General features: G+C 36.7%; 1 protein-coding gene across 1 annotated transcript in view; it reads left to right on the top strand.

Moving 5' to 3' along the window:
- LOC107731038 (collagen alpha-1(XXVII) chain B-like) overlaps positions 1-20,000 on the top strand; it is a 108,643-nt gene that overhangs the window by 66,337 nt on the left and 22,306 nt on the right. The window contains exons 9-23 of the mRNA XM_016542009.1: positions 1,253-1,306; positions 2,294-2,338; positions 5,515-5,568; positions 6,422-6,466; positions 8,969-9,022; positions 10,781-10,825; positions 10,954-11,007; positions 11,553-11,597; positions 12,798-12,851; positions 13,184-13,237; positions 13,354-13,407; positions 16,351-16,404; positions 16,513-16,566; positions 17,416-17,460; positions 18,503-18,556. Coding sequence (XP_016397495.1) covers positions 1,253-1,306; positions 2,294-2,338; positions 5,515-5,568; positions 6,422-6,466; positions 8,969-9,022; positions 10,781-10,825; positions 10,954-11,007; positions 11,553-11,597; positions 12,798-12,851; positions 13,184-13,237; positions 13,354-13,407; positions 16,351-16,404; positions 16,513-16,566; positions 17,416-17,460; positions 18,503-18,556 — 765 coding nt within the window. The remainder of the gene's footprint in view (positions 1-1,252; positions 1,307-2,293; positions 2,339-5,514; positions 5,569-6,421; positions 6,467-8,968; positions 9,023-10,780; positions 10,826-10,953; positions 11,008-11,552; positions 11,598-12,797; positions 12,852-13,183; positions 13,238-13,353; positions 13,408-16,350; positions 16,405-16,512; positions 16,567-17,415; positions 17,461-18,502; positions 18,557-20,000) is intronic.

Here is a 20,000-nt window from a genome sequence, read left to right as displayed (position 1 = left end):
GCGGCACTGGATAGCCCTCGGTGGACGGCCCGACACTCCTCCGCCGCCCGGTGGACAGCGACGGCTCCTCCGGGTTCGGGCAGCCGGCAGGAGTCCCCTGTTCCCTGCTCCTCCACATCATGGCGAATGGCCTCAGGCGGCGGCGACTCCTCCGCTCCAAGGAGATGGGAACCGGCCAACATTTAAAGACTTTAATAAAATAAACAAACACAAAATGAAAGTAAAGTGGCAGCCCCTCGCGGACGACTGACGCACACAAAACACAAAATAAAATCCAGGCCTGGTCCTCTCTCGTCCAACACCTGATGGAGTTTCCCTATGCAAATTTTGCTTTGGGTTCAAGTTTGCTAGCTGGCAGAATAGCTTGGATTTTTATGTCATTATTCCCATATTTTATTTTTGGCTTTCTTTCGCCTGTGACATTTCACTAAGCAAATGTGACCACACCTTAGCTCTGAATATTATCTTGTCTGTTTAGTAGCCATGATGATTTTCATTGTGCTCTTATTTAGAACTTTTCAGATCCTTTGAGACCTAAGATGGGATGCATGTTTACAGCGTAAGAGTACTTTTTTCATGAAACTTAAGGATTTTTAAAAAAGTAGCTGACTATAGACTCACAAAAATGTTTTTTTAGCATTTTTTTTTTTGTGACAGTAAGTTAGTAAAATATGCATGTGACAATAAATCTTTCATCTAACCAGAACACGTCGCTACTCAGTTGAGATGCATTCCAAATCCTCCACACTAGCATACATAATAAATTACACACTAAGCAATGGACACAACGAAAACTAAAAAGAGACTGTATTAAAAATAAATAAATAAATAAACAAACATTATTAAGCAGTTTTGGCAGCATCAGTTTGTCTGACCCTTGACCTGACAATCTGGACTTTCCTCAAATTTCTGGAATTGAATTTCTGGAATTTAGAGTTGTTGAGTTATAGTGGTATAAAAATAATATATAATGCTTTCATCTTTGTTCCATAATCTCACAATTATGTGGTGGGCCACACACGCTCCACATTTGTCATATTGACAAAAATGGCAACACATGAAAAAAAGACTATTTACAGACATGCAGAAGAATAACATGTTGTTTTAATAGAAAGACCTTTCACTCCTCTCTCTCTCCATTGTGCTTTTTATCCTTTTTTATGGCTCTCCACAAGAAGAGCTTCCAGTGCTAACAACATATTTATTGTAATGGATTTTACAATATATTCTTTTCATTCTCCTCTCTCTACAGGGAGAAAGAGGACCGGATGGAAGCCCGGGTGCCAAAGGTTATCCTGGCAGGCAGGTGCAGTAAATCTTCTGTTGTGCTGCTGGCTTGCACAGTACTCACAGATATGAGTATAGCGAGACTAATAGTAAAGTGTCACGGCTTGTATTGGAGACTAAAACAGCTTGCTCCGCCAGTATGACCACTTGTTTTGACATAATTTTTGAAAAATGAGAGTTGTTTTTGGAATTAAGAGGCAATGAAAATTGACTTCTTTTTTTTGGGGGGTGCCAGAGGCATGAATGATTCCTGATCTTTGGAAAAGTCATTTGCAAATTAAGATTCTCCCACTTTTGATAGATGTTCTCCCACTGCTGAGTGTACATGTGATCAGCCACAGCTTTTCCAAATTACCAGGGAAGCAACTACAACTTACTAATTAAACATTTCTGGTAGTTTCCAGTCTTATATAACTTCACCATGTTTTAGAAAATTCTGTTGGAATTTAGATTTATGTAGATTTTTTGGATTCATTGCGGACTTTACAGAGACTCAGCTGATTTAACACTGGTTGTTCCAAAACTGTATGAGTTTCTGTCTTCTGTTGAACACCAAAGAAGATATTTTGAAGAGTGTTGGTAATCAAAAAGTTGACTGTAGCCATTGACCATATTATGGAAAAAAATACTATGATCAATGGCTACCATCAACTGAGTAAATGCCAGAATTTTCATTTTTGGCTGAACTATCCTTGGCCAAGGTAGGCAAAATTGGTACATGCTACTAAAGCGCACATCCCAGTTCAGTTTATGTTTAAAGTTTGGCAAGTTTGTGGTTGGAATTGTAAGAGGTGTTGCCAGAATAGATTCACAGTTCTCAAGTATGTCCTCCAAACACTTGATAAGATTCTGTCTTCACATATTGATTGGCACTAGATCAACTGATTTGCTACTTTCTACCTGTTCAACATCAACTCCAATGTGTTCCTCGGGGGGCTGGGAGTGTATTACCTTTCATGAGCATATTTGCAAATATAGAGAATATTGCATTCTTTGTGTTTTGTAGGGTTTGCCGGGGCCTATAGGAAATATGGGACCAAAAGGCGTACGGGTAAGGGACAGATTACACAGTGACTCTCTAGATTGCCTGTTTAAATATGTGACCCTGGACCACAAAACCAGTCTTAAGTGTTAATTTTTCAAAATTGAGATTTATACATCATCTGAAAGCTGAATAAATAAGCTTTCCATTGATGTATGGTTTGTTAGGATAAATATTGAGAAAATCGCCTTTAAAGTTATCCAAATGAAGTCCTTAGCAATGCATATTACTAATCAAAAATTAAGTTTTGGTATATTTATGGTAGGAAATTTACAAAATATCTTCATGGAACATGATCTTACTTAATATCCTAATGATTTTTGGCATAAAAGAAAAATCTATAATTTTGACCCATACAATGTATTTTTGGCTATTGCTACAAATATACCACAGCGACTTAAGACGCTTTTTTTTTGTGGTCCAGGTTTACATATATGCATAGATTTCCAGTTTCCAGTTATGCATATATTTTTTTCTATTATTTTAATAAGAACTTGTTTAGACTGTGTTGGCTATAAATGAATCGTCATGTATTGGCTGAGTTTAGTTAAGATAAGATGTTTTGCATTCCATGTTTGCTCCCACTTATAAATTTGCTTAAAAGTGATTGAGAATTTATGTTCAGGAAGGTTTGTAAGGGCTGCTACATTTATGGTATTGAAACCTTGTTTTCCAGTTTGTAAACTCTGAAAGGCACCAGAAAAGGAAATAGTTGTAGACATTTAAGGATCCATTATTGGGAGTTGTTTTCATTATAAAACCTCAGAACATCAGCTCTGAAAGCATACCGCTGTCATTTTAAACATTTTAAAACCAGTTTGGTCTTGTAAAGTATATGGGAGCAGAGTACATCCAAAGCCTTTTTATTCTTTCCTTTAGTGCCAACATATATTTTTTTGTTAGTTAGTTATTATTAGGTATGCACGATATTATCGGAACATTATCGAAATCGTCCGATAATGGCTTAAAATGCAAATATCGACATCGGCCCGATATGAAAAATGATGCCGATATGCCTTGCCGATAAGACGAGTAACTCACATGTGCTCAGGGTGTGCTAGCGATAAGATCACGTCAGTAGTGTGGTCATTCTTGAATCAAGCTATTTCCTGAATGATGATTAGATTCACTGTTTTGAGCATTTAATCTGAGAATGCAAGTACAGAATGACGCGTCCAGTGTGTGATAGTCAACAGTTACTAGCGTGTGCAGCAGTAGCAGCAACAGCCTCTCCCGGGCCCTAATGCCTGTCCGGTAAGTTGTTTTATTTACTTAGAGGGCGCTGTTTGCCTACTTGTAATAAAATGAAAGTAAAATACACAAAAAACATTAAGATTGTGTTTCTGATTAAATAAAGCAGTAACTTTTCCACGACATTCTAATTTATTGAGATGCACCTGTATATACAGATTTATTCATTAATGTGTAATATGTTTTTTTTTTCAAAATGATTATGAAAGCTTAAATACAAGGAGCTCTAAAAGATTTTCAGAATTTGTACAACTCTTTTGCTTTAGACCATCTACAAATGTTAAATATTCAAATAAAATGTCAAGGATTGCTTTATAGTTGCTGTATAGTTATTTTCAAAGCTCATTATAACAAGTACTCTCATCATAAAATAACTTCATTGTTTATTTAATTCTCAAAAGTAAGTTTTTGTTAAAAACTAACCAAAATGAAAAATTATTTGTTGTTAATCTCTGTACAGGAGAGACTTGGTGTTGTTTCCAAACAAAAGGAAATATATCGGCATCGGCTATTGACCATATTGAGTTGAAAAATATCGGCATATCGGATATCGGCAAAATCCAATATCGTGCATCCCTAGTTCTTATTATTTTATTTATTTATTTTATTTTACTGTATATAAGAATATAAAATGCTATTTTTACATTAATGTATTTGTAATAAATATTTTTAAATTCTGTTTTCATTTAATTTGTTTACTTAATATTTCATGTTCCTCTTCAGGAACTCGAGCTGCGTCGAAAAACGCTAGGGGAACGCCTTCTGCGACCCACGCTCTGAATCATATGTGAAATCAGTCCAATAGCTGAACGGGACGTCATGGCGGGCTTCCTGGTCATGACGTCATCCGCCGTGACGTCCCGTTCAGCTATTGGACTGATTTCACATATGATTCAGAGCGTGGGTCGCAGAAGGCGTTCCCCTAGCGTTTTTCGACGCAGCGTCTCGTTCCCTCGAGGAACTAGGGTTACATACGTAACCTGAGACGTTTTTCATTGTTATTTTATTTCATTTTCATGTTGCCTTTTTTATTATTATATCATAAAATGCATCATTCACTCATCATTCTTTGTCTTTTTCTCTTCATGATTTCATCGTATGTTCATCTGTATTAACCTTGTGACCCAACCTTAGCCATCCTGCTGAATGCCAGTGTGATCCCTGGTGTGAGGGTATGTGCCCTTGGACTACATCGTGGAAGCCAGCACCATGCAGTCCATGGGCATATACACTTGCCTCAAGGCCTAGATCTTCACCGAGCGTCCACTGTCCTCAAAAGACCTTTGCAAGTTAATCTGCACTTTATCAAGGGATATTCAGACCATATCACTCTAAAGTCTCTCTGTTTATTTCTTGTCCTCCGCCGCACGTGCTTTTATAGCTTCCTGGTCATGACGTCATCCGCCGTGACGTCCCGTTCAGCTATTGGACTGATTTCACATATGATTCAGAGCGTGGGTCGCAGAAGGCGTTCCCCTAGCGTTTTTCGACGCAGCGTCTCGTTCCCTCGAGGAACTAGGGTTACATACGTAACCTGAGACGTTTTTCATTGTTATTTTATTTCATTTTCATGTTGCCTTTTTTATTATTATATCATAAAATGCATCATTCACTCATCATTCTTTGTCTTTTTCTCTTAATGATTTCATCGTATGTTCATCTGTATTAACCTTGTGACCCAACCTTAGCCATCCTGCTGAATGCCAGTGTGATCCCTGGTGTGAGGGTATGTGCCCTTGGACTACATCGTGGAAGCCAGCACCATGCAGTCCATGGGCATATACACTTGCCTCAAGGCCTCGATCTTCACCAAGCAGCCACTACCCTCAAAAGACCTTTCCAAGTCAATCTGCGGTTTATCAAGGGATATTCAGACCATATCACTCTAAAGTCTCTCTGTTTATTTCTTGTCTTCTTACACTCCCCTTTTTTAGGGCTTCATTGGAATCCCAGGTGTCTTTGGTCTTCCTGGACCTGACGGAGAAAGAGTGAGTTTTGCTGTTGTTTCTGCACTAAAGTCATTTTTTGCTAATTATGGTAGTCATAAAGAAATGCACAGCAAATGGTTTGAATTTGAATAGAAATATTAAAATGATGTACAGATTAAGAGTCCAAGCATAACAGTCATGTAGAAAAAGTTGTTTTAGAAAAAGCTGAACACAGAAAACAAACCAAAAAACATAACAACACACCAAATGTATGTACAAAAACTTGAGTGTAACTTTAACAACTGTTATTAAAGTTGTGCATTAAAAGTCCACTGATGTTCCCTTCAGTCTTTAGTAAAACAGTGTGGCATAATGGAGATGTATAGTCTTGGTTTTAGATGCCCCTATATGAAATATTACTTGAGCAAAACCCACACACTTGTGCCTTACATATATCATTATTCTTTATAATGGTGGCTTGTAAATCCAGAGCACTTGCTTTGAATAGGAAGCCTGGTGAAAGGGGCACGCTCCACTAAAACCACAGAGATCCCCCTTCAAAACAGTAGTTAGTCTCAGTTCTCACAATATTTGCTCAGGAACCTCGAGCTGTTAAATTCCGGCCTGCGATACTTTGTGGAAATAGCAATATAAGCTCCCGGGAGCTGGAATATGGCCTACTGCAGATTAGCCAGATCATGTCTCCTATTTTTAGGCCTAGAGGGACAGAGTTCATAGAGATCTAAGAGACCCTTTTGTGTCCAGAAGAATAGAAACTAAAACCTTTCAGCCTTCTCACAGTCTGTTGCATCTACTGGGATTAGTAATTGATTAATTCAGTTTTTGGGGGGTCATTTCTGTCTCTTTTTACCTGTCTTTCCATGCTCTCCTTCTCTCTGCTGTCTTCTCCTAGGGTTTACCTGGCGTTCCCGGGAAGAAGGGCAAGATGGGTAGGCCGGTAAAGTTTTCTTTCACCATCCTCTCTAGACAACCTTCTGTGATTGACTTGCCTCTGTGTTCAGTGTTTTGTGACTCCTTTCATGCTGTTTAAAAAGATTATGTTTGAGAGAGTTTGATTCTGTTTGCACTAACTTTAGGACCCTCATTATGAACAATTGTAAAGCAGGGTTTCTCAACCATTGTTCCACAGCCAATTGGATGGATACATTAGAGTAGTTCACCCAAAAATGAAGATTTGCTGAACATTTACTCACCTTCAAACCATTCAAGATGTAGATGAGTTTGTTTCTTCATTGAAACAGATTTGGAAAAATTTAACATTACATCACTTGCTCACCAGTGGATCCTCTGCAGTGAATGGGTGCTGTCAGAATGAGAGTCCAAACAGATAAAAACATCACAATAATCCACATCACTCCAGTCCATCAGTTAACATCTTGTGAAGCAAAAACCTGCATGTTTGTAATAAACAAATCGAAAGCAATTATTGCTTCACAAGACATTAATTGAAGGACTGGAGTCACATGGATTACTTGTGGATTATTGTGATGTTTTTATCAGCATTTTGAATTCTCATTCTGACGGCACCCATTCACTGCAGAGGATCCATTGGTGAGCAAGTGATGAATTTTTTTTTTTTTTTTTTTTTTTTTTTAGCAAACTATCATTTCTGGGTGAACTTTTTCTTTAAGACCATAATCCCATTGCAGCCTACATTCCACGTAATATCTTAAGCACAAGAAAATCTGCATACAAATAGGCTGCATAAGATATAGCATAAGTCATAATGCAACTATTATTTTTCATTGTTCCTGACAGTCTGTCCTGGCAGTAGACAGAGCTGTCTTATTTTGTCTGGATGAATAATTCTAAATTACCACTAATTATTAACAAAGTATTTACCATCTATACACCCATAACCATTCTCTATGTACCAAAATGGTGTTGGTGCTCTGAGTCTGCATATTTTCAAAAGAAAATAGCATCTTTTTTCAAAACAACTAGCAATTATGTGCAGTTCTCTCTAGATTCAAATCACAAATGCAATGCCAAGCACAGATTAATCTGTTCTTAATAAGCAACTCCGCAGTTCTGTTTGATAGGCAGCACATGTACCTCAGGCGTAACTTAGTGTTTTGCCTTGTTGGAGGACAAAAATAGATCCCCACACAGCGCAAGTGTTGACTTTGGCCTTAAGACAAGCACACGTTTAGCACACAGCGGAGAGCGACATCATAGCTGTTGTCCTCTTATATAACGTAACAGTAGATAGAGGAAACAGCGCTGTCAGCGAATCCCTGCCGGTCCTCCTCTCGCTGCTCCTGGTCGTTGCTAGTGCAAGGAAACACTCAGCCATGGAATTTCCTGCAGGGCTGCCAGTCCTGTTGTTTCTGTGACTCGGCATCAGGCTCTGTTTTCACAAAACAAAACTTCAGTGCAGCAGCCATATTCTTACTTTTTTATTAGTACTTTCTTAATTGCTTTGTTTACAGGTAAAAAAAAAACTTGTATTTTTGTCTTAGCATCCTTTAAAATAGGTTTACTTTTACAACAGTTTTTAGACTTTATTTATAGACTGCATTTATTTGATCAAAAGTACTGTAAATTAACAGTAATATTGTGAAATAATATTAATATTTAAAATAGCTTTTTTACATCTTAATATGTTTTAAAATATAATTTATTCCTGTGACGGCAAAGTTGACTTTTCAGCAGTCATTACTCTATTCTTCAGTGTCACATGATCCTTCAGAAATCATTCTAATATGCATTCTAATACATTATTATTATCAATGTTGAAAACAGTTGTGCTGCTTAATGTAATTTTTTGCAGCATTCTCACTTGTTTACTATTGAGAGTAATTTTTTACTATTTTTTAGTACCAATATATTCTGTATAGAGCAGTTTATTGACAAATTACAACAATTACAAACTTTTGATGTCTGGTCAGTATTTATGGTCAGTGACTGACCATAAATACTGATCAGACATGAAAAGTTTTTAATTGTTGTAATGTGTGACAGTCAGTCTTTCCTATATGGGCGACATGGTTAAAGTTCTAACTTACTTTACTATCTACAGTAGTAATAATAATGCAAAAGCGTTCATTTTAATTTGTTTTATTCACATACTTAAATAGTGGTAAAACAATTCTGGCCACTAATATACTTCATCCAAAACCACCTTTGTGAAATGAACTATGCTACAGTGTCTCCCGCATTTCTAGAATGTGTTGGCTGTTTAGGAGATATAGTCTGTGGTTAGAACTTATTCTATCCTATTGCTGCTTTCCAGTGGCTGTTCTTTGAGATCAAGTTTTTCAATATCCCATGATTATGTTACAGAGGTTTGCGCAGGATTAGAGTGAAGGGACAATGTTTACCATGTGGTCAACTGGAAACAGCAATACACAAATGGTATCTGCGAATGGAGTCTAAGTGCGGTTTCTTCATGTCTTGCTCTGCTAAGCTCTGCTGTCTGTCACATTTGTGTGCTTAGGGCTTTCCAGGAGATTTTGGGGAGCGAGGACCACCAGGACCTGATGGAAACCCAGTAAGTAGTGCTACATCAACCTCTTGGCTACATCAATCTCTTGGGGCAACTCCAGTTTTCTAATGCTCAGAGAGATTTAAGCATAGATATATGGGGTTATATTTATTATCAGGTTTAGTGTATCAGAATATTGCCACACAGCGCGAGAAATGTTCACCAAAAAGTAATCGCAAAGTCTCCTAGCCTCTGCATGCCCGTTTCCTGCCTGTTATACATTGATATGCAGTATGACATACGGTTATACAAGCTGACCGGGCCACTCAAACCACTCCACTCTAATAAATACCTTTGATTTCTGCCACCACAATAACACACACAAGCCAGTTGGGTGTCCAGTGTGTGCAGCTCAGCATTGAGTAATGAGGAAATCAGCTGTCACTACAGGATTCTACAGCAGAAATCTGTTTCAGCCATCACAGGGGTTGCTTCACTTCTGATCATTTTACCATATTCTTTAACCAATATTTCATCTTTTCTGTCTTATTCATGTTTACATGTACCATAATATTCAAATAAGTCATTTTTTCTGTCACTTATTTGCATATTAGGAATTGTTCTAAGACATAAATATAATATCTTAGTAATGTATAAAATGTGTATTGTCAAAAATTATTAGGACAATCTGTAGAAAATTTCAAGTGCAAAACATTTCACCAGCATGTTAGTGGTCTTTGCTAAGCCAGTCATCACAGTCACTATTGCTCATACTTACGGTAAGGAGAGATTACTTTACTGCATAATCAGACGTTTACCTGGTATAGTTACCTGGTATAGTAAAAAAAAAAATTTTTTAATAAATAAATCAATTCTGTTGTTCACAGGGGATGCAGGCAACTCCAGTCATTTCCTCTGCTTAAAAGCTGCCCTTTCTTACAATTGGATAGAATACATTTGTCATTTTCAATAATCTATTTTACTCGGCTGTATGTCGCAATATGGTAGAAAAGATCTGTCACTACTTCAGTTACATCACAACTTTAGGATATTCTGGTGAGCTCATTTTACTAGGGTCAACAACAAGCCACTTAGCAACATCCTAGCAGCCATAAACAAATCCATAGAAACCACTGAATCACATTATTAATATTAACACCTACTTAAAACCCTATAACAACAGCATAGCAACACCATGACAACCACCCACAATGTCATGTCTTCAACTTCTGCACACCATTCACATACAATTTAGTTTTATTTAAAAATTTGGACTGTACAAAAGTAATTCAGTAAAAATCTTGCCCTTCTGGGTTTTTTGCAAAAAGCTAATTTCAAATATACACTTGAGTGAACTAACTTTGTCCTCGCTAACTCACTTTAGCTCTCTATAGCTGAGCCGGCAGTAGCTTAGCATAGCGCTAGCCTGACCGCCTGACTCCCTGTTGTACTGTAACCCTAACCATATCGCAAACGTAGAGGACATGCACGCATTCACCGCAATCCTTTTCCTTCATCAGCGCTCACTCAGCAAGAGCAGCGGACCCCGTAACATCTATCTGCTCTCTTTCATAGAACAAGGAGAGCGAGAATACACTGGATTTTTTGGCCTACTGCTGGCAGGTAGCAGCGGGTCAGTCATGCCACAGAACAAGCCCCTCTCTGTACTCCACACCGTGTCTCTTTCATTGGTTCACTGAGGGGTAGATGCAGGCAACAGATTAGCTTGTTATCAAGGAACAGAGGCTTCACCCCTTTTCTCCAGTGGCCTCAGAGTGACTGTTGTGCCAGAAACGCTCAATATCTGCTCTCTGTTTGTCACAGGGGGAGATGGGTGTCCCAGGTCCTGTTGGCATCCCAGGTTTTATTGTGCGTACTTTCCTACCCAACACTGATGCTTTGTGAATTGTTTCTTTTTTCTGTTGGCATGCATGTAAATATAATGTACGCATTGTACATATTTATGCTTGTTTATGCTTTTTATATTGCACATGCAGGGTGATATGGGCCTTGTTGGAATTGTGGGTCTTCCTGGATTAATAGGACCAAAGGTGATTACGTTGAAATTGTAATGAACATCCATTCTGAAAAGTCTTTTTCAAACTAGCCTAAAGGGATTTGCTAGTCTTAGCTGATTTAGGATGGTTTGGCTGGTCTCCCAGCCTAAAAAGTTGCCAAAACCCTTCTAAAATAAGAAAAACACCCATCTAACCAGCTTGGTGAGGCTGGGAGAAATCAAAGGAAATTAACTTACAAATTGCTTATACTTACAGTTGTCTTTGCACACTACATTGGAATAGCAAAAAGGAATTTTAACATGATTATATTAACAATTGCTTTAAACAGCTATAGCAGTTACTAGGTTACACACAGTATTACATACAATACTTTAATTTTCAAAACATTTAATGACTCGTATATTAATATGGATTATTTTCATGGCAACAAATGTTGTAGGCAAAACTAGTTAATAAATTTAAAGATAAGTTCAGTTTGCCTTCAAGGGGCATCAGATGGTTAAAATGTATGGTCTTCAATTCATAAAGCAACTGTAGCAGTTCTTCTTTTTAACATTTGTCTCTTTGGTGTCTTGCAGGGTGTACCAGGAAGCCCAGGCGAGTCTGGACTGAAAGGTGATAAGGTGATCTGAGTACCCTTTATTAGCTTTTGTTTCTTCTGGTTTTGATTGCACAGAGCCACTATTAGGGGAGACCGAGATCCGCTGTGACAAGCTAAAATGTTGTCAGCCACAGATAAAAAAAAAGTTAAATGGTTTACGGTCAGTTTTTTAAGCAGTTCATACTTTTATTAATCAAGAATGCATATAATTGATCAAAAGTGACAGTAAATATATGCATGTTACAAAAGATTTCTATTTGAAATAAACGCTGTTGAACTTTCATCAAGGAACATTCATCAAGGAAGATAAAAATGCATCACTGTTTCTACAAATTAAGCAGCACAACTGTTTTCATCATTAATAATAATAAGAAGAAATGTTTCTCGAGCAGCAAAACAGCATATTAGAATGATTTCTGAAGGATCATGTGACACTGAAGACTGGAGTAATGGCTTCTGAAAATTCTGCTTTGCCATCACAGGAATAAATTACATTTTTTAAGTATATATTAAAATGGAAACCGTTATTTTAAATTGTAATATTTCACAAAAGTACTGTTTTTCCTGTATTTTTGATCAAATAAATGTAGCCTTGGTGAACATAAGAGACTTAGTACAAAAACAGTAATGCAATGTAATGACACCTACTCCACACATAACTCAGTTGAGTTCTCTCTCTGTCTGTGATTATAAAAAAATAAATAGATTTTTTTCTATTTAAAATAGATTAAGTTTTTTTTTAAATAAAATTACTTTAAAATTCATAATACAGTAATGAATGTTATTCTATCACGTATGATATATATATATATATATATATATATTAGCAAAATAGTAAAGCAATGATATTGTTATTGAGGCGTGCTTTTATGTGAGATTTAATATTAAAGCAGGCTGGTCAAGGCATTAGCAGTGTAACCTCTGGCCTGCTGCTCCCCAATTCTGTCTCTCTGTCTGCCAGCTGGACAGGTGCTGACAGCCCTGTTATTAAATGCTGTATTTTGCTGCTAAGCAAGATATTTATAAGGCTTTGTTTTGGACAGCTACTCTGATCTCCATGTCTATACAGTTACAGACACATTGTAGCATAGATACAGATACAGTACAGACATAGATACAGTTATCTTGAGTAACTTGACTAATGCCGTGATTGAACTGCTGAGACATCCTGACTTAAAGGTCAGAAAGTGATGTTTTGTCACTGTTTTGTCTCTGTCGACAGGGTGAAGTCGGGTTGCCAGGTGAACCGGGAGAACCTGGATTTCAAGGTGACAAGGTATTTCAGCTAACAGCTTTTCTTTTGATGTATTCACACAGTGTCTGTATACACTAAAAGAAAAAATAATAGTATAGAAACAATATTCACTCAGAAATAGCTAGTAAATTTCACAGTTAATTACAAAGAAACCACAACATTGAATTAACTGTGAAATTTTTAAATAGAAAGTCTGTATTTTCTTCATACTGCAGTAATCCTTGTTTTATTTACAACTTCAAAAAATGTGTGTGCGTGCATTTGTATTTGTGTGTATTTATGTGCATTCAAAGAGCCAAACAGAGGTTTTTAATTGAAATAACTATGTTCTGATAATTAATTGAATATTCCAGGGTAATCAGGGCTCACCAGGTTTACCAGGAATTCGAGGAAAGCCAGGACAACAGGTTAATTCATGAGATTTTCTTTTTAACTTAATTGTTTTTTACCAAGTTGATTAATCTTAAATCTTTAGTGTTGATTTGACAAAGAGTCAAATTATAGCAAGCTGATTGTCTTTCAGGGGAAGCCTGGAGATCAAGGCCCAGATGGTTTGCCAGGCCCACCTGGCCCTGAGGTAATTGTACTTTCATTTCAGGCCAAGTGTACTCTACAAAGACAGAAGGTCATTTCCTTTTGTACATTTATAGACTAACGATTTACACCACATCTAATCACAAAGCAGCCAAATCAGTGTCTATTATAAGATTATATTCCTCCCATGACTGCAATTCAGTAGAGTTGGGGTACTCGGACTCATACTCTGTCTCGAGTACAATTTTTAAAGGACTCGGACTTGTCACGGACTCGGAGGTATTTTTACTCGGACTTGACTCGGACTCAGAAAATATGTCCGAGTCCAACCGAGTCCAGGGACAGTTGACGGAAATGTCACTGACTCGATGCATTATCACGAAAGTAATATTCAGTATTTGCATGTGTTTTTAAGTCTTGTCCAGTACTTGAAAGCCGACGGGTTTGTGCTCACACACCGAAAGCGCGCTCACAGAATAATGCGCCTCTCAGTCAGCGTGCGAATGCCGAGTTCTCTTTCGCATACGTTCTCTTAAGTTCTGTTATTGCTACACACTTACACGAAAAGTTATGTCAAAATGCCCGTCTTGGAAACTATTCATGTAAATGCAGTCGGTTTTGTCTTAAGTGAACTTGAACAGTTGGGAGAAATACGGATGTGTCAAAATATTTGATCTATGCGTCAGATCTTAAAGCAACAGCGTAAACCTGCAGCCGCTGACTGCGTCATAAATGTTAATCAAACAAAAGAAAAGGAGAAAATCACTCACTGCTCTTGACTGAATCACTTATTAACTTTAATAAGAATCATCTATTTCTAATGTACGTATACAATGAAGATTATTTTTACATTTATTGCATCATGAAATGTCTGTAGTAGACTTTTTCTGTAGAAGCCTTTACTAGACTAGATCTGAAAAACTTTTAAAAAACTATTTAATTTGTATTTTTGAGTAATATATTTATTTATAAGTTAGCTTGTAAGTAATACTTGGAGTGTTTACTTGCCTTCAGTAAGCTTGAGAATGTTTTATTACATTCGTTTATTATTTTTTTTGCTTTTGTATTGAATTTTTTTAAAACATAGTGGCAGTTTCTAGCTTCAACGAAAAATCATTTTTCTAACATCTTTGTGGCAATAGTTTTTATGGGTGTGCATTATTTTCTAATAATTCAACGGCCCTTCATCAGTTAGCCTATTCCTTATATAATGTAATTTATTGTAATTAATGTAACTATAAATGCATTCAAAAATAAAACAAGTGTGAGTTGGCTGTGACTTATGGAAAGTATATGTATGGCTTTTATACACAGTGTGTTCCATTGTTCAGACCAGGTTTATCCCTCACAGCTTCATTTTCATCCAAGAAAAAATTCAAAATGCCCTGTCTAAGGGGTCCGTGTACTTTGGCGTCCATTTATTTTTCGTTTTTTTTTTAACCCAGAAATTAAAATGCGGTATCTTCTTTAATGGCTCAAACACTGATGAATAGAATAAGCTGACACAAAGCCCAAGCTTCATTAGACCACTTACAGCGTTTCATTTACATAAGGTCTATAGCAGAAACACACACACAAAGATGTTTAATTGATTAGTTTTTCTCAGCACATTGCATTTCTGAAAGATGATGTTGCTTTTTAAAAGCCTGAAATCATTAAAAAGTCAAAATTGATCTTTTTCTCTTTCTTAATACTCACATTTACATTTATGCATTTGGCAGACGTTTTTATACAAATCAACTTACATTGCATTCATGGTATACATTTAATCAGTTTCTTGGGAATCAAACCAATGACCTTGGTGTGCTCTACTGTTTGAGCTACAGGAACACTGTTTCTTATCTTATTGTAAACATCAATGCACATTACTACAAAGAAAATTCTTTCAGAAAAATGTACTAAACAACTTTCCTTTTTGGCCATGTAGACTTCACAGTCTTTCACAACTGACTGCAAATTCTGGTATAGAACAGACACTTTTCACAATAATATGAATTCCCAATAGATTAAATTAAGTCTCGCCTCTTTTTTTTCTCATTTAATATTCTGTTTCACTCTGAAATATGTCACAATACATAAATCAATTCAGCCATAACTTCTATTACATGACTTTAAGTTTGCTAAGCAAAGCAGGACACTAATTATTAATCAAAAATCTAAATGGCAAGATGCAATAGAGATTTGCTTTTGTTACATTTAAATGGACATTGTGTTTTACTAGTTGTAAAGCAGGGGTGCCCACACTCGGTCCTGGAGGGCCGGTGTCCTGCAGAGTTTAGCTCCAACCCTAATCAAACACACCTGAAGCAGCTAATCAAGGTCTTACTAGGCATACTAGAAACGTCCAAGCAGGTGTGTTGAGGCAAGCTGGAGCTAAACTCTGCAGGACACCGGCCCTCCAGGACCGAGTTTGGGCAACCCTGTTGTAAAGGTTAAAACAACGTTAAGATACTAATAAATAATCGTGTTTCGTTGGACTCGGACTCGGCTGTTTGGGACTCGGACTTGAGTCCGACTCGGCCCATTTTGGACTCGGACTTGTCTCAGACTCGATTGGTTAAAGACTCGGACTCGACTCGGACTCGACTTGGGTGGACTCGAACCCAACACTACAATTCAGTTCTCACACAAACTCATGCACAAACTCACACAAAATAAACTACTGTGAAAGAGCAAAAAACATGACGCAGTGACTTTCAGCTGCACATAAGTGCACTTTTTATATTTTAAATCAGCAACAAAATATAGCCAACTCGCAGACCTACAACAACATAAAAGTGCACTTGTAGTGCACTTGGCTTTAGTAGTTCCTTAATTTTGTGTTCACAAAGATAGACATTAATTTGCTATTGTTTAGAAAGCTCACACAGTCCTCCAGTAATTTTCAGAGTGAGAAGTTGTAGTTGCGTAGCTCTTACAGAGGGAGTCTTCTTAGATATAGTTTAATGAATGTAGTGCTAAGACTAAAGTTGTTACCTTTTCTCAGGGTTTTCCAGGAGATATTGGACCACCAGGACAGAATGGTGCTGAGGTCCCAAAGGTGTGCATCTCACTTCTTCAAGTATTTGGTCCCCTTCCCAAAATGAATTGTAATTGGGTCCCATATTGTAAAACGGGGGCGGATATGCTAATTTGTAATACCTTGCAGGGGAATGCAGGAATGAGAGGGATTCCAGGCCCTAGAGGAGATCCTGGACTTGAGGTAGGATCCGTTCATGCCTAAACCAAACAAGGGTCAGACAGGGACATTTATTCTTTGGTTTAGGAATAAATCCTGAATTAATAGCTGTAAATCTGAATGTACAACTGTGTACAGTATCTGCATATATAGTTTTAAACACATAATTATCCTCTGTGTATAACTGTATGTCATTTAAAAAACATAAAATGTTACTTCATGCAACTACCTTTGTTGGCATATACAAGGAAGCAATGTATAGTCACAAAAACAATGTGTATTAGGTCCAGTTGTAAGTATAATTAATAAATATATGCCTTTGGGTAAAGGCAGACTTATCCATGTTTGGATACATTCCAGAAAAAGGCATACATTCTTAGTCAAGATTTTTATGCAAGACCAGTAAAATTCCTTTGTAAACCCATCAAGGCCTGGAGTTTTACCATTATACAGCCATGAGGTAAATAATGTTTCCATAGATAAATAGGTGACACATTAATGCATAAAATAACTAGATTTGTTTAAATTGTTGCTAAAAAGAAGCATCTGTGAGCAAGCTGTGCCTGGTGGTACTGAACCAGCACAATGAGGCACAGCTTTAACAAAATCAAATCAAATGAACAAGACCAGATTAGAGCTATTCTGCGTTACTTGGTGTGGAAAATGACATTTATATGGCAAAGAATAAGCAACCACACATAGCTTATTAGAAGCTTATTAGAATCTAAGATGTCATTGTATTACAGGTGTTTTCAGAGGGCTTTTGCTCATATGCATATCAAAACAAAGATGAAAAAGTTAAAATCCTAATCAATATAATTTTGTAGATGCTTATTACTTCTAAAATTATAATGACCATGTTTTTAACCACAGGGAGATCAGGGCCAAGTAGGACCACCAGGGGCTTCAGGACTAGAGGTGAGTGCTTTCTTGATACAGCTCTTGGATATCTTGAGTTAAACTTCAATTAGACATCGTAACATTAGCTTTATAGCCTATTGACACTCTACGGAACCTCACGGCTCATGACCAGAAGCTTCCTTTAAAGTCGTTGATGCTGGTTCATGTTCCGTTACAATGTACATCTTCACATTTGAAATGCGGTATGATTGCTTATGGTGCTGACCGTGTTTGTGATCAGGCTATTGCTGACATTACACATTGTTCATTTTGCGATTGTGCCATCAGTTTGGTTTTCAAATCATTTTGCTCGATAACTGGTCAACAGTTATCAACAGTTAGCCTTGTTTGATAGTTAATACTGGTAGTTTTCTTGTAATTTTATCATTTTGCTGTGTTACAGTTGAGCATTTAGCGTAATATAGTAATAGGCTTCACACACTCCTGTCAGTTTATGTCACTCAGCAAAGACTTTTGTAATGTGTGAGTTTCAAACCCTCCAAATACAACAATCTTCCTCTCTCCCAAAAAATTTCACAGCTCTGCACTGGTCACAGCTCATCTGGTCTTGACCCAGATCCAGCAATGATGGTATAATTTGTAGTAAAGAATAGTCTGTCCTCATGCCAAAGCCTGTCATACAAACAGCTGCCTGTACCTGACAGCAAGTGCTGAATTCAAATGAGCACTTCGTTGCATTTAACCCACTTTTTCATGTACAAAGCTTGCCAAAGATCTTTGCCCACAAAGGGAGTTTTTTCAAGTGAGGGCAGTATGGATAATTTAGCTAATGAGGGGTCAGACATTAGCTAACAGATGACCGGAGGAAATTCATTCAGGCTCCAAAATAAACACTTCTCAGTATTGTTCATTAGGTTTGTGAGACTCAAGGTGATGCATCTGTTTGTGAATTATTTAATGAAGTTGCTCTCTCTGGGAGAGCTGATATATTGGTGAATGGAGGAGATTGGTCCTAGGAACAGGAGCTAATGAGACATCAGGGAGTAGATTTAGAGGATTGGGAGTCCAGTACTATGGGTCATTTCTACTTTTTGTTCAGGGCAGACCTGGGAGGAAGGGTTTCTCTGGGAATCCAGGGGAGGATGGAGTGAAGGTAAGAATTCATGACAGCCAAATGGCCACTATAATTTAAACTCCAATTTTCCATTAAATGTTTCTTTAACTATATGGCCAAGTTTGGCCCAATGGAAAATCTTCAGACTCTCACTAGTTTATTTAATTTGTTCACTAACAGTGTATTGTATATACAGTACATTCGCTCATAGTTTTTTTTTATTAATAAGTAATCTATTCTTAATGAAAATTTCCACTACATTATTTCATCATCACACCATGTTTAACCCTATAAAGCCTGATTTATGAAATAATTGTCAGAAAAATGTATGTTAATATGTGTTTTTAATGAGTATCATACTTGATACATCAGGCATTTATGGCTCATATGGTATATGAATATGGAGATCATAAAGACCTCAGTTTTATTCAGAGGCCAAAAATATATACAATTTGGTGGAGTTGCTGATATTTGTATGGCCAGAAAGTAAGATGAAATTCTGATAGCTTGTAATGTAAATCAGTGAGATCTTTTATTACAGACTACTTACAAAAATGCATAGAAATATCTCTCTATCTCTCCCAATAATATGTCTTAGTAAGTTATATAATTGCTTGGTTTTTGTGATCAAATATCTGGTATTAATATAATGCAATGCAATCCAATGATGATTGAAAGATAGAAGTGCATGTTCCTCATATTTGATACTCATATTTCAACATGATTTTTCTAAAAAGTGGTGTATGGATAATCAAGTAAACCAAAGTTGCTTTAGTCCAGCAAGTGTTTATCTTGAAATAGTACTAACAATATAAGTTATTCTTATGTTATTCTTATATTTCACAGCGAAAAGACACATGTACCATGACCTGAAGGTGGTTTTACAATTATACCAAAAAAAGTAAACTATCAATAAACTATCAGTCAGACAACAGAAGGCATGTAGGTTGTGTAGTAGGTTTTATCTGCAAAGTTTTGATAGTACTGATAATTTCGAGGCTTTAGAAATGTGTGTATAAAATATCATACAGTTGGCTTTAGAGTTAACAGCATTCTGTGATGAAAATGACATTATATATACAGTATATATCATTTGTTTTTAATGAATGTTTTGAAGCATTTAAGGACAATTTCATAACTAGCATATTATTTATTCTAAATACAATTAATATTTTTGCACAATGTGCATATTTGACTAAATTATAGCTTGAATGGGATTGACTCACAAATATTTTGTTTATGATATTTGCTTCAGTTTTTCTTGTATTCACACATCACGTGTCATATTTCATTTGAAGCTCTTCACTGACACTTGTGTCTCCTTGGTAAACAGGTACACTAAATCTGAATAAAACATAATTATTGGCAATATATAGTCTCATAGTTGAAAAATCACAGTTCACTTGTTCCCAATAATGTGTGAATGAGTCCTCTTTATTAGTGACTATTATATTGTTAATGAACAAATTAACATCTAAGTGAG

Source organism: Sinocyclocheilus rhinocerous, unplaced genomic scaffold (assembly GCF_001515625.1).
Source record: "Sinocyclocheilus rhinocerous isolate Xijiao unplaced genomic scaffold, SAMN03320098_v1.1 scaffold157, whole genome shotgun sequence".
In the NCBI taxonomy this organism is placed as follows: domain Eukaryota; kingdom Metazoa; phylum Chordata; class Actinopteri; order Cypriniformes; family Cyprinidae; genus Sinocyclocheilus; species Sinocyclocheilus rhinocerous.
This window is presented reverse-complemented; position numbering and strand designations above follow the sequence as displayed.